Below are 15383 nucleotides of genomic sequence, written 5' to 3' on the forward strand. Positions count from 1 at the left end.
TTTTCACCCATCCTCAGTATCTGACTTGTCCTCTAATTCCAATTTGTGTCCTGCATCGTCTCCAAGTGTCTTCCATCTGTAAAAACCCTCATCGGAGAGCAATAGTTTTCACCCATCCCCAGTACGTTTCAGCATCCCACATCCATTTCCGTCAAACTTGAGCCCAATTCCACAGTCCTTAGTTCCCCCCTTAACGATTGTCAGCACCTTCCGTCGTTCTGTCCTCTCCTGTATCACCTTTTTGTATTTGTCCAGCAGCATTTTAAAAATCCTCGTACCCCGAGAGCATCTCCAGGACAAAGCTGTGCACTGTATTACCATTATTTTCCCGTTCCTCAAAGACTGAATTAGTCCCTTTTGCATTGTCCATCTCTTCCATGTTTTCACATCCATTCCCAGTGTGCGGGCCCAGCAATAAATCATGTGCCTATTCCCAAAATCCGAGCAAACCTTAACCCTTCCCCCTGTATCGACAAGCCACATATTCTTCTGCAAACCCAAACTGTATATTTTCCAGTACAGGGCGTCCCGTATATTCAGCATTCAGCACCGGCATCTTTTTCCTGTATCTGGCGTTTCATATTGTCCATCCAGCATAAGTATGTTTTCTTTCTTCAGTATCCTGCATCTCATTTCTCACATCCGGCAACAATATCTCTCACCCCAAATCCTGAATGTGATAAAAAAAAAAAAAAAAAACCTTAAACCACTCCAGCATCCTGAAGCCATCTCTTGCATCCCATATTCTACCTCCAGGACCATGTTCCTAGTCTTCTGTGGCCCGTAATCCCTGCATCCAGCACCGCATATATCCTCTATTCTACTTCCAGCACTGTGTTTCTAGTTTCTTGCATCTCATATTCACCTGTTTTATTGCACCCCTTTACATGCATCCAGCACCAGTATCTTTTCCCAGTATCCCGTTGTACGGCGTTCTCCCTCGATAACGAGTGTAAATCCCTCGTCTCTTGTATATACTGGATTAAACCTCCAGTACCAATACCAACTGATATTTTTCCAGGACTCTGTGTACTCTATTTTACCTCAGGCGCCAGTATCATTTCCTAGTCTCTTGTATCCCAGCCTTCCAGGTCTTATTTCCCAGTATTCCGGAAGCACACTTTGCACCGCGTCCACATATTTTCCTGGTACCCCGCACCCCATTTTCCTACATGTGGCACCAGCAACTCTTCCCCACATGCTCCATCATCCCTAACCCCCTCCTTTATCTCGCGTCCCATCCGTCTCCAGGCGGCAGTGGCAGCACGGATCACTCCGCACTTTACGATATTGCAGTTGGCTGGAGGTGCAGTCGGCTGCCACTTATTGTCTTTGGAAGTGCCTTGCTGCAGAGAAGTGTATTACTCCCCAAAGCGGTGACATGCGCTTTGTGCGTGCATGTGTGTGTGTGTGTGTGTGTGTGTGTGTGTGTGTGTGTGTGTGTGTAGTAGTAGTGGTATGGGAGCTAGCAGCTGTAGTAGTGGCCCCGCGCTTCATCTTTTTCCGTGAGTCAAATTTGAGGAGCCGAATAACGAAAGTGACATTTGAGAGAAGCTGCTGATTAAATCCGCCACATTATTAAAGCCTCAGAGTGCTGCCGACGCAAAAAGATGCATTCGTTTAGGGCTCTGTGTTTAAAAAGCGTATCGCGGCATGCCTCTTTACAATAAGAGCAGCCCCCTTGTGAAGGTTTTGTAAATTGGTCATTAACATTTCTTTTTACAAAGCGTTGAACTATTTAATCAACTTACGAGAGCGTATTTGATGAGAACGGTCTTGTTGTCCAATCGTGAGCTCGCGCTCAGCATGCAGAGCTTTGCCTGTTACATGTAGCGGTGTACCTCATGAATAAATCATGCTATAGTTGTTTTAGACTCTCACTTGGGCTCCCTGAACAAGAAAAAAAAAAGGCTTACGTAAGGCAGTAGCCAAATAGTGAGCCCACTCTCAAATTGCTTGAAAAGTCCTTCATAAAAGCATTGTAATTGTGTACATCAAATTTATTCGACAGGAGTAACACCTTTGCTCAGAGCAGATAAAAAGACCTGCCGCTTGCCAAATAGTGCGCTTGCCTTTAGCTACAACGCTTTTCCTGGTTTGCATAGCGGTGTCGCTCATGAATAAATAATGTAATAGACTCAAGATTTTGGTGATTTTCACAAGTGGCGGCAACCAACTTGCCAAATACTGAGCCCACACTTCAAAATGTTTGAAAATCCATTTATATCATTGTGGGTCAACAGGAGCCCACCTAAAAGGAACCCATGAAAACTCAACATGTATCAGGAGCCAACTGCTGTATAGTAAACCACATGCAAGCACGCACGCACACACACACACACAGACTCGCGCGCGCGCACACACACAAAGCAGCTGAAAATGAAATAACCAAACTCAGGCAATTACTTAAAATGGGTGACACAATTTTGACGGAACAGCAAAAGTGACCTTGTTCTTGCCAAATAGTGTGATTGCGTTTTGGTACTCTATATGGAGCAATGTAACTCAAATAAAAAAATGAAACAAAAAACTTTTTATTCTTTTTGCAAGTATTTAACAAAAATTGCTGCACTCGATCTGAAAAGCATCTAGTTCCATTCATGTTTTATTTGGATTCATCGTATTTCTTTTACATTTGATTGATTAAAAAAAAATCATCAAAATCTTTTTTTTTGATAAGCAAGTATTAATAAGTTCTAACACCTTTACTACACTGCATACAACATGACAACCATCTTTTTCTGGGAAAGTTATTGCATTTAAATATTGGTATTCAAAAAAAATTATAGCAAAAACTTTTTGCGTAAGGAACAAGTATGAAGTTATTAACACATCTTTAAACTCTTAACGACACTGATTGTAACATGGCAGCCAATTTTCTTCTTAATCAAGCAAAAAACAAACAAACAAACAAACAAAAAAATTATTTCGATTTCGGGGGCATTAACCTTTTCTGATTGTGTATTCCTGGTTCAGGTCTCCCACTCGGGCTAACGTGAACGGACACCGCGCCAGACACCTCGCCACTATGGAGGGCCCTGCCAAGTGACCTTTAATGCCAGTCACCTTTTGTTGACCATTTGAGGCACATCCACCTGCCTGACGAGTGTTTCTGCTGTCAAACAAAGCAACCCAAAAAACAAATCCAGCAGTATCCAGGATGCAGAGGAGATCGGAGGAGATGCCGACAGATCTGTGGACGTCCTTGCTGCTGCTGTGGATTACTTTGCTTCCCTGCGTGTCAATGATGCCCGTCGGAGGCGCCGAGACTGTGGCCGGTCCCGGCGAAGGACAGCGACTGCTGAGCCGAGCCAAGAGAGGATGGGTTTGGAACCAAATGTTTGTGCTGGAAGAATTTTCTGGACCCGACCCAATCCTGGTTGGCAGGGTGAGTGGCAGCTTTTGTCGTCGTTTATATTAAGCTCGCTTATCGTGCGGGAACATTAATTCGGACGATTGAAAGCGCTCCCTCCCGTCATCTCCCGGCAGTCTTGGGAGAATTTCTGGTTGTCATGGAGAAGCTAAGATATGGGAAGCGCTTAAATACTTGCCGATGATTAAAGTCTCCACCATGTCCTTCATCATACAAGAAGTGAACATGAGCCTAAAGCCAAAGTGTAGCTCAGGATTGTTTACATTTCCAGCAAGTGAGTAAAACATTGGGAAGATAGCCTTTTACAGTCTCGTCACTTGGACGTTGCTAAAGTCGGTTTACGTTCTTAAAAATTAACTAAAAATTCATGTTTGTTTAAATGCTCCCGAAAAATGGAGGTTGGTTTATTTATTTATTTATCTTTTTACCAAGCTGCTTATGTTTAGGGCTGCGGTATAAGCTAGCTAGCTACTTTGTATTTTGGCACCAATTGTACAGTGTAAACCGTAATTAATATGCTGTTTGTTTCAGTTACTATCTATCTCCACTTATGTGACTTGTAAGTACATTAGAACTCCTTGAATTCCAGAAAAGTATGCCTCGTGTATGCAATTTTCTTTATTAGTTTCGTAATTAGCTTGTGAGATTAGCACGTCCAGCTTCCCAAAAAGTGATTTGCTCTATATTGTTTTCATTTGGTATTATTTGATGAGATGATGAGAGGGTATTTTCATCTGACTTGTTATGTCAAGGAAAATGTACTCGTCATTGTTAGCTAACGTTGCTGGTGTGGTCGTTTTCCACTGCGGAGCAGGCAGGACCGCGGGCTAATCCTGTGGCTCAGGCCACCTGTTCCCTGGCCCGCCTGGAGGTGTCAGGCCGGCCAAAGCAGCTTGTTCACAGCTCGTTTCTGGGCCTCACCTGCGGGGGGAGTCGCCCCGGCTGGCGCGTCGCGTTCCACTTGGCCCATGTCGTTCATAACTAGTGGCGTCCATTTTCTCCTCCGTTTTACAGCATTTCAGCCTGCGCTTTGGCCCTGCGGCCTCTCTCACATTTTCTGTTGCGTCGTCATATGGTCGCATCAATTAAACATTGGCCACTATGTAGGGACTTTCACCTGTGTGTGTGCGTGTGTGTGCGTGTGTGTGTGTATCTGTGCGGATTTGTGTTGCCATTTAAATCCGGTCCAAACAGAAAAACGCTGTTAAGTGGCGTATTCATTTTTTAGGGCCAGTCATTTAACTCATTCACTCCCAAAGACGTTTTTAAACGTCTTTTCAGACTTGGTCCAGAATTGGCTGGTACTGAATGAGTTAAGTAGCCTCAGATGACTTTGACACTGGCTGCCCGTCACAAGGATGTAACCACCAAACAAAAGAAATGAAAGCCCACGGAGGTTTTAAGTGTGCCGGACAGTCTTGGATGTATTTGTTTAGAATAGCTATGATAAACGTCTACCATCAAGTGAAGTGACTATGTGCTCTGACAAGACTGAGGCAGCAGATGGGATTTATCGGAATTCCAAACACTGATGAAACGCAACCTACATACTCAGTACTGATTGAGGATGTGTCTCCAAAAATTAAACACCGCTTAGGGTTGCTCACTAAACCCATCTGCATACAGAGTACACACCACCTACACAAGGACCACCCGTATGCTCACTACATGGAGTTTCACTAGAAATCACCTCCATACTATTTACATACCGACAACACACCATTAGTACATACTGACCACATGCCAGCTACATCGTGACTAAGTGCTGACATGCAAACTATGCACAACTTATTGGGTGAAAACATGCAGGCTAAATGCTGGCTATAAAACCATTTTTGGGGCTCCAGACTAAATACACGTTCCCTATATATGACACTCTGACTGCACATTATTTGCTAGCAGACGACATAGTGACAATATTCCACCTGCGGCCTGATGACAGCCTGATCTACACAATGACAACATGCATAGACAACCCATGAACCATACCTAATTTACATACAGACCACATGCTGGCTATACACAAACCACTTACTGCTGACTACACACAGCCTACCGGCTGACTACACTCCACCTACACGCTGACGAGACCCCCTTTTTTTTTTTCAGGGTAGGTACGTGGACATGGTGAAGAGCCTGATAAGTGTGCTTTACTATAGCATTTGTTGGCTGCAGTGTGAAATTCTCCGCAGACTTTGAAGAGGTGGTGTTAAAAAAAAAAAAAAATAATACAATAAGTGCAGTTGCATTAGTAGTCATGGCGGCTGTTTAGTGTCCAGACTTATATATATATTTTGGGCAAGGTGGTAATGAGGATGTTGAAGAGCAAGGTGAAGTGCTCATCACGACTAAGTTCAGTGTTAAAAGGGGAGTCGGCCAGCGCTGCGTTTTGGTTTATGAACGTTTTATCTCACACCTCTTCCTTCGGTAATGCTCACGCTCAATTAAGAATGAAAAAGAAGAACTCTCAGTGGAGGGTAGACCTCCACCGACTTTTATCAAGAGTGGAGAACAAAGAAAAAAAAAAAGAACCCTTGTCTCACGTTGTTTCAGCAATTGGTAGTGTGTGCTGTGACAAGAATGAGGAAGCAGACGCTGATGAGCCAGTGGCGTACGCAGTGTAGCCACACACACACACACACACGCAAAGGTAGTGTAACAAGCTCAATAACGGAAGTAATTATGTGTGGTAAATGGAGGGAGACATACATGACCTGACGTAGCAATTATAGATCGATAATTTGCACTTCATGATGGTGACTCAAATGACCAAAATTGGAAATAAATAAATAAATACATTTGAAAATATTGCCATTGTTGTATTAATTTATCCAAATGTTAGTTAACAGGCTATTTAAGGGTTCATGGAAAATGCCGTCAAACATCCACATTTTGTTACGCTCGGCCCACAGCCTGATTCCAAAATGTATTTGAAAATGTTTCGATGGGTGTGCCAAACAAAAGAATCAAAACTGAAATTGCTGTCAAAAGTGTATCAACAAAGTATTGAGCAAATAACAAAATGTGGGAACAATTTAACCACCGGAGAATGACATTAGGAATTGACCACTTGCACGCTGGCGAGGTGACGGGGGACAGTTCTCGCACGGCCCAAATGTCGATTGTATTTTTATCCAGACTTGGACCGCAATGTAATCCTTTCAGCACACACACACACACAAACACACAGCACTCTTTCCCTGCTAGGCCTTTGCGGAGGTAATAAAACGCGCTGCCCGGGCTGAGCTTTAATTACACGTGCGTTCCCCCCAGTCTGCTCTTGCGACATCATCATGGCGGCTGTGCGGGAGATTGGGCGCCATCGATTTCGAACAGCGTGTCATTCACAGCCTTCTCACCCTGCAAAAGCCATTAGCATAAATGTAAGGGGTGTGTGTGTGTGTGTGTGTGTGTGGGTGTGTAGACGGGAGAGAAGAACGGCCGTGAGGTGTGACAGCACCGACTCCGCTACCCTAGCCCACTCGTCTCATTTCCATTGTTCTTCTTCAGCTCGCCGTCTTCCTGACATTGCGATGCGGCGTGTGAGGCCGATGCGGAGTGCTACTTCTTTTTGGAGAAACCAGAAGGAGAGACAATAGCGTGTGTTTTTGAGAAGGAGAGAGAGAGAGAGAGAGTTAGTGAGCAAGAAGCTTGTTGCTGGGTTGTTATTTTTCCGAAACATATTTGAACCTTTATTCGTTCAAGTGAGGGAATTGGAAACAGGACCTTTAACATGTGTCAAAAATATTTGATACATGGTCTATTAGGTCATCGTTTCCAGAAATGACCTTTCCGACCTTACATTTTTTGGGTTGTAAGGGCCAATTTGTTGTATCGTTTCCAGACAGGATTCCTTTCAGCGCTAACGATTGTGGCTTTTGTTTTCTTTTGTTGTTTTGGCCAAAATGGCCGGCTAGCTCGTGGTTATAGCATCAACTGTCGCGCCGTTTCCAAAAATGACTTTCGATGGACTTCTGATCGGCCCTAACCGCCTTGAGGGATCTTTGTGTGCTGTGACATCTCGATTTGCTTTAGCGCAGCAAATACTGCTTAACGTTTCTCCTAAAACAAGACTTGCAAAGTGTTTAAACCTCTCTCGGACAAACTTTTCCCAACATGCAAGCAGAGCCGCTCCTGTTCGTCAAAGTACGCTCTCAGACGCGCGTCGTCTGGCCATTAAAAGTCAACGCTCGCCTCAGAACAAAAAAGACAAACAGCGAGCAAATCGCTGCGTTTGCAGCATAGACAAATCCGATTTGTGTTCTTTTTGTAGTCAATTAATGGCGGCTGGCGCGTGCATATTTCACACGACTTTTTTTTTTTTCCACCCCCCGAGTCTCCTTCAGAGTTCCATCGCTTAGCGAGGGAGGATTGATAATGATTGCGTTTCAGTCTGCCGACTTGTGCGGAGGGCATTGTTCGGGCCTTTCATCCGCCGCTGATAATCAACCATTAGCATTCATCACTCCGGGCTGGACGGCAATACGGCTTTGATTATTGATCCCGCTGAGGAGTGCGCATGGCGTGATATAGTGTTCTTTCGGGAAAAACAAACTCGGTAGTTGACTGCTTCCCGTGTGACAGAAAAGTACAAAACAAGACAACAGTAAAGCCAAAAGATTTCTGACAAGTGAACTCTGAAATCTTTGTTTGGACGTGAGAAAATAATGGAGTAAGACAAAGAGCAGTTTTCTAATTTAGAGTGTTCCACACCAAGGGAATATCACTTCAGCTTTAGCAACAGCAACTTTATGATACATTAGAATCTTTTTGGGCATTTAGAGTATATTAATTTTAGATTATTGAAAAAAAAAATCCTTCGAGCCTGTTTTCTTTGTTCACACAACATATCACACCAGAAAAAAAAGAAAACTAAGCAGTAACGGCTAAATGCCTCGTTTAAACAAAGAAAAGCAAGACGGTAAGAAACAGAAAAAAACTAAAACAATTTCCTTCACTAAATTGAATCGCACCTTTTCCAATAAGCAGTCCCTATTTTTGGATCCCCGTTGTAGCCACCTAGCTATTATTCTGCCCCTAGTGATTTTATTACAATGCAGTGCAGTGCCCCTAGTGGCGGAAGTAGGTAAAACAGCCCAAAATTGCATTACAGTACAGTAAAGTGCCCTTAGTGGCGGAAGTGGTTAAAAGCGCCCAAAAAGTCAGTGAGGTCGCCATTTTGATTCATAACAGTGGAGAGGCGTGATCACATCCACTTCCCTCCTTTTTCTTTTGACAAGTTCAGGCACAATCGTTTTACTCTTACTTACTTACCATGCTCTCCACTAAATTGAATGGCACCTTTCCCAATAAGCAGTCCCTATTTTTGGATCCCCGTTGTAGCCACCAAGCTATGCTAAAGCCGTTTTCCCCTCTTCTCTTGTCCCGCTTTGTCTCCCATTGTCCAATCCAGCCTCGGTGATCAGGTGATAAGAGATCAAGAGCTGGGATTTATCGCTCCCCTTTCCGCGCTTTTTATTCATATTTAACAGATGTTCCCTTTTCGAAGAGATCTTAATGGCTCGCTGAGATAAAAGTCAACATTCGGAGGCTCTTTGTAGCTTATCTTCGCCGCGAGCAGGCTTCACACGCCCGGAAACCAAGATGTAGGACGCCATGTCTATAAATACTGCGACTGTAGACTTTTGGAAAAGCAGCATGTGGCTCACAGTCCGACGTGACTCTCCAGGTACACGCTGTTCCCACTAACTGCTAACAATTGTATGCTAGTCAACATGAGATGGCACTCGTTTAGTCTCTTCTCATCTAGTGCCGCCGTACAAACATGACATTCGATTGAGCTCACCGTTTCTCTCTAACCCCTTTTTTTGTGTGCTTTTTTAATTTTCTTTTTTCATCTGCACACCCCTTTCCCTTGCACACATCATATAAACAAACAGCTTTCTCATCTCTACACATGTTCTATATTAACTATAAGGAATTCTAAGACCCCCTAAGCCGCATCCTCTGGAAACCCCCCCCCCCCATCCTTTTAAAAAAGTTTTTGGCCGTGCACCCCCTCTACTCCGCAAACACCCTATAAAAAGCCATCTTATATTTTTATAGCCTCGCATCCCCTTTAACATTCAATTTGGCATCATACTAATATAATAATAATTTCAACATTTGGATTTGGCGCAACCTTCCTTCCTCAAATACACTCTTCAAAAACAGCCTTTCCCAAATGTTCGAAGCCACACACTCTTCTCCCCACCCCTACTAAAACCTTTCGCCATATTTAAAGCCACACAACCCTTTGGCACGTTTTCTCTTTTGTGCACACACCCTTTTAAAAACAGATCATCCCGAACAGCCATATTTCAGGGTAGCACATTCTTATGAAGGGTGCCCATACTACCCACCAATACGTAAGGCAAAAATAAATAAATAAATAAATATATCTAATATATATATATATATATATATATATATATATATATATATATATGGCGGCCCTGTAGTCCAGTGGTTAGCACATCGGCTTCACAGTGCAGCGGTACCGGGTTCGATTCCAGCTCCGGCCTCCCTGTGTGGAGTTTGCATGTTCTCCCCGGGCCTGCGTGGGTTTTCTCCGGGTGCTCCGGTTTCCTCCCACATTCCAAAAACATGCATGTCAGGCTGATTGGACGCTCTAAAATTGTCCCTAGGTGTGAGTGTGGGCGTGGATGGTTGTTCGTCTCTGTGTGCCCTGCGATTGGCTGGCAACTGATTCAGGGTGTCCCCCGCCTACTGCCCGGAGATGGCTGGGATAGGCTCCAGCACCCCCCGCGACCCTAGTGAGGATCAAGCGGTTCGGAAAATGGATGGATGGATATATATATATATATATATATATACAGTATACTTCAGTCCTTGTTGGGAGTATTTGGCGCTATACTGCGTCAGATTGACACCTCAACGAATAATCATCTATTCCAGAACAGAACGGTCTTAAGTCACTTTTTTTGGGTAATTATGGTTAATGATATTTTATATAATCAAACGTACTAGAGTATCGGTACTCAGTATCGATAACTAATCAAAGAGTGAAAGGTGGGGCTTGTATCGGTCTGAAATAAATGATATCAAACCACTTTGAACAATGTTGTTGAAAAGTCTTTCCCAAACAAGACACGCACCCCTTCAACATTTAGAACGTTGGTGTTGTACACCCGTTACCCCCGACCCCACAAAAGTGTTCCCCATATTGAAATTCCACCCCTTTCTAATCTCCACTACTGCACCCATGTCTGATTTGAACACATCTTTGTCTCTGCCTCTCATTAATGGACGTGCGAGTGAGAGTTAAAGAGACTATTAGTAATATCGGCAGTGATTGATAGTCATTATGAAACACAAATTAGCATAGCCTTGGCCAGGGATACAACGTAGGCTCGATTATAGACGCAGCTTTCCCAGAGGCTTGGCTTCCTTTTTATTGCCTTTTGAATGCAGGTGGGAAAATCCCATCACTGTTTGTCAGAGTGCTATTCATTTCTTTGCTTTTGTTTTTTTTTTTCTGTACCTTTTGCTTTCTCACATCCACAACATCTCTTTTTGGCACCCAGCTGTGTAGTCTCTCTATATGCCCCGCTTCTAGATCTTCATTCTCACCTCATGTGTGATTTAAAGGGAAATAACCTCCCCGATCCTCTGCTTTCTCTTTCCCGGAGGCTGTGTGGCCTATTGCCCATGCCGCCGGGGGCCATTCTATCAGCAAAGTGTCATAAAACACCGGACGGCCAGACTACAATTGAGCTGTTGGGAGCAGATTAGTGTGAATGCGGTGTATAAGGTCTTCTGGCAAACATCGCGGTTCCTGTCACTCCGAGACTAATGCAGGAGCTGCCGTGTGATCCCAAAAAATAATCTTGTTCATCGTTACTTGGAATAACATGTTCAAGAATAACCAAGTGAGGTTTCACTTGCTCAAAAATAGGAAGACAGGCATGTTCTGGTGAATTTCCACAATGTCCATGATTCAACATTGGAAAAGGATCTGTCGGATGTGAAGCATTCAGCGCCAGTTTCATTTAGCAATATGAAGGTTTGGTAGGCGATGATGAAGTCCTAGCCGTAAAATACACAGGCAGGCTGCCATTTTGCGCCAAAGCAGCTTGCCGTTTACAGGCAATTCCGATGAAATATTCGCTTGACAGTGCCGCCCAATGCGTTTTGAAAATTCGGCCCCCCCAAATCCAATTTCACTAAGCAGCATGAACTTGAGGAGACATGCCCATCATGAGTAGGGCGCAAAAATAGTCTCATACAGCAGGCAGTCTGCCATTTTGGTATGACAGAATATTTTAGCGTGGTTGTCCTTAGATCTGATGGCCCCCCACATGAAATTATTTTGTTTTGTCCAAATAAATTGCCATTTCCCCATCCTTAAAAACGTGCAATAGTTTGCAGGTGTCTTTCTGGTTAACTTTTTTTTTTTTGGGGTTTCCGACTTGCAATAATTGGAATTTCTTGAAAATTCAACCTCTTAATCTAACTGACGTACAGTACTAATGTAAAATTAGTTTGGCAAGTCTATATCATGAGCAGACCCGTGCTCAAAAACACGCAGAAAGTTTTCCATTTTTGTTCAGATTTCGCTTGACAATTGAAACATACAAGACACCAGATTGCTGCCACATCCTGGAAAATTTGAGTTTGTGCCACTGCGTGTCGTAGCAAAGTTTTCTGAAAAACAGCCCGGCTCAGAGCTTGTGAGTGTACATCGCGACGTGTACGAAGGTTCTTCCATTGCGCTGGCCTTGCCGCGGGTCTGCGCGACAGCAAGTGCCACTCGAACGTCGTTCACAATGAAAGCAGTCTCAGTTAGGCAAAGCGATGCGCCAGGCAAGCGTGTTAGGTGAGCTGCTTTAATTCCTATAAATTAGTCAGAGCAAAGTTCAAGGCAGAGTGCCAGATGATTTAGCCGGCTAAGTGATCCACCCCCGCGCGGCCCAGCAGTGTGGTTGGTGGGCGGTAAGTTAGGGAGGATGAGGAGTCGTCAAAACAACAAATACGGCAAAGAGAGCTAATCGCGAGGATGCGCTTTGGACGAGGCCGCGCGGGACCGCGCCTTATGAATTAGCAATGCCGGGGGAGAAGTAACGCATCTCACCCGCGTGACAACCTGGATTTAATCTCGGCGGCTCGCAGATGTGAGTAATAGAGGCAAGCTGTTATTTTGCTTGGGACTACGGAGCCGTGTGAATGGCTGCGCTTTCCTTTGAAATCATTATTCCAGCTGACGCGCACAAGAGAGCTAGCTGGTGGCCATGACAGGGCCTCGCGATACACCACCGCAGAAACATTATTTCCTCCCCCCGGTGGGGGTTGGGGGGGGAGGCTTGTAATAAAATTCAGTGACTTGGCTATAGTGGTGGAAAGTAACCAAGTTCAACTAGTACTGGCGGTGGTACAAAATGTAGATGGCACGTGTTCACTTCCTTTTCAGCGCTCCAGTACCTGGCCTCGGCCAGTCCAAAGCAGTGATAAAATAAAATAAAATAAAAATGAAACTAATCCTGACCCTTGATTTAAGTAGCTTTTTAAATTACAGGAAGCATTCCCACCTACGGACTTTTGTCAAACGGAAATTCCCTCACCCATAATAAAAACCTAGGCATTAAAATTTCGACTACGATATTACATTAACGATCGATTCATAACAATGGAAGTTCCAGGTACTCGGAACCCGGAAGCCATACGGATGTCCGCGGTAGCACAAATTCAGGCAAGTCCCGCTCGATACTACGGATAAACTGTGTCCGCGCCGCTATTTACTCTCATTGGATCCAAAACGGCGACATGTAAGTGACTCTATTAGCATGAGTTTTACTGGAATAGTGAACGATTTTTTCATTTCATTCATTTACATTTACGTCCTCGAGATTGTGGCATTCAAACGAAGAGGAACGGAAATGACCGTGGAAGTTCATCCGATTACCTGCTCAGAGTAAATTACTTGTAGCTCGACGGACAGTCGAATAAACGGACGTTTCCTGCAATGCTTTACCTGTTATCGTGCTTAAAAAAAAACCTTTCGCTAACTGGACCGCTAATTAGAGAGAAGACAAGTTCCATAGCGCTAACGTTGGGCAACGAGGACTTTGAAGCATCCCGTGGCTGGCTTTAAAAGTTCATTGCACGACATCAGCTGAGCAACGTTGGTCTTGGGTGGTGATCGAGGGGAGGTCAAGTTAGAGACAGTGAGTGAGTGGAAAGAAAAACTACCAGGTCTGTTACTCATCTCATTTTGCAGCAAATAGTCCTAATTTTGTGACTAGTCTTGTTATACTGTTACTGTATACACAGTTTTTGGACCATATATTTTTATCATCATTTTATTGCTTGTGTTGTTACACATTCATTCATTCATTCATTTTCCGAACCGCTTTTATCCTCACCAGCAATGTGAAAAGAAAACAATAGGGAAGAGGTCGGGGAAAAAAAATCAACAGACTGCAACCACTCTACTTAAGTGGGAGCTTGGTTTGAGCCTGAGAAAAAAAACAAAAAAAACCTCAGCACATGAGCGTACTTTTACAAGACAAGTTCAACAAATTGACATGTAGTGGATGGGGAGGATGTCCCCAAATCAGTCCTGATTACGCAGTCAGAATTTAGCTTGCAACAAGGCTGTTTATTTCTTTCCCCTTTGAAGCAAGCACTGTGCAGTGAAATGATTTTTTTTCATTGTACCAAGTGTTAAAGTGTATATTATATTGTTAGCTTAATACATGTATATATACAGTATATATAAGTGTCTGTGCTTCTAATTAATTCGACTGAAATACATAGTGAGAACTTTTGCATCTGTTGCTCGGCTACATGCATGTGTGCAGAAAGCAGTCCGCAAATACTTTGTCGGTGGGCGGGCCCCACTTTTTCGGTGCAATTCCAGGGGGTCATGTGCGACCCAGCCAACCTGCTTTTTTTCCCTTGTGCTCTATCCAACCATCCATCCATTTTCGAATCCTCTTTTCCTCACAAGGGTCACGGGTGTGCCTATCCCAGCTGTCTTCAAGGAGTAGGCGGGGCAACCATTTGCTCTCCCAATCACACCTAGAGACAAGTTAGAGTGCTTCATTAATCTGCCAAGTATGTTTTTGGAATGGGGGAGGAAACCGGAGTACCCGGAGAAAAGCCACAGAGGCACGTGGACAACATGCAAAGTTCACACAGGAAGACCAGAATCAAACCCTGCACCTCCGCAATGTAATGCAGAGGCTTCCTTACAACAATTTTATCGATGATTTGCTGGAGAGGGTGGCGTGAAACGTTTTCTTCTTCCAGCGGTGGTGTAACAGAAAATAATTGAGAAGCGCTGGCATAAAGTCAACGGCACATTAAGTTACTTTGTGCGTCTTGTAGGCAGAGCGATGCAAGCGCAACCCCTACGGCGTTAAAGAATGGCTGCCACAGGACATGAAATGTCAGGGCGATAACATTCAAGTATGGCAGGGCGGGTAATAATGACAGCGGAGGATCATTTGCAGGCACACATAGTTCACTCTGCACACAATGACTCCGCTGACAGTCTCGCCAAGCGCTGCGAAGGTAACCAGTAGTAACCATAAAAATAAATAAAAGCTTCATGCGCGCTTAACGTTCCATCACACAGCTATGTGAAGCGCTGGCACAACTGCGCAATGGCACAATTGCACCCCAAAATTAATCAGTTACTGGCACAAGTTTGGCGACAATCGGTTGAGCAGTTTTCCGCATAATCCCGCTATAGCTAACGAACAAACGAGGCGACTAAAACCCCCTCTTCCTTGGCAGAGGTAATCACGGCTGTGGCTTTGTTTGACTGATATGCTCTCAAAAACATCCAAAGATGCATTTAGCAGGACTTAAACCCTCTTCAAATGCTCGCCGAAAATGAACAACTGGCTGTAATTATATTTCAATCGTGATGCGACTGAGAGCATTAAAAATAAGCGTCATGCGGCATTTTGCTGGCTTGAAAATCTGGAATGTGTTTTTTCTCCAATGCTAGCCAAGCAGCAACATTAGCAGCAGCGACAGTTAA

General features: G+C 44.1%; 1 protein-coding gene across 3 annotated transcripts in view; it reads left to right on the forward strand.

The window, feature by feature from the left end:
- The window catches only part of cdh8 (cadherin 8), a 108934-nt gene that overhangs the window by 1425 nt on the left and 92126 nt on the right, over window positions 1–15383 (forward strand). For 2 of the 3 annotated variants that reach the window (XM_086107612.1, XM_086107613.1), the window contains exon 2: window positions 2977–3388. In XM_086107612.1, coding sequence (XP_085963738.1) covers window positions 3161–3388 — 228 coding nt within the window. In that variant the 5' untranslated portion in view covers window positions 2977–3160. Of the gene's footprint in view, window positions 1–2976; window positions 3389–15383 lie in introns of those variants that run through there. The other variant, XM_086107614.1, reaches the window with a different exon arrangement.

The sequence above is a fragment of the Hippocampus guttulatus genome, chromosome 3 (assembly GCF_054856545.1).
Source record: "Hippocampus guttulatus isolate MCC_2025c chromosome 3, RoL_Hgut_1.0, whole genome shotgun sequence".
In the NCBI taxonomy this organism is placed as follows: Eukaryota; Metazoa; Chordata; class Actinopteri; order Syngnathiformes; family Syngnathidae; genus Hippocampus; species Hippocampus guttulatus.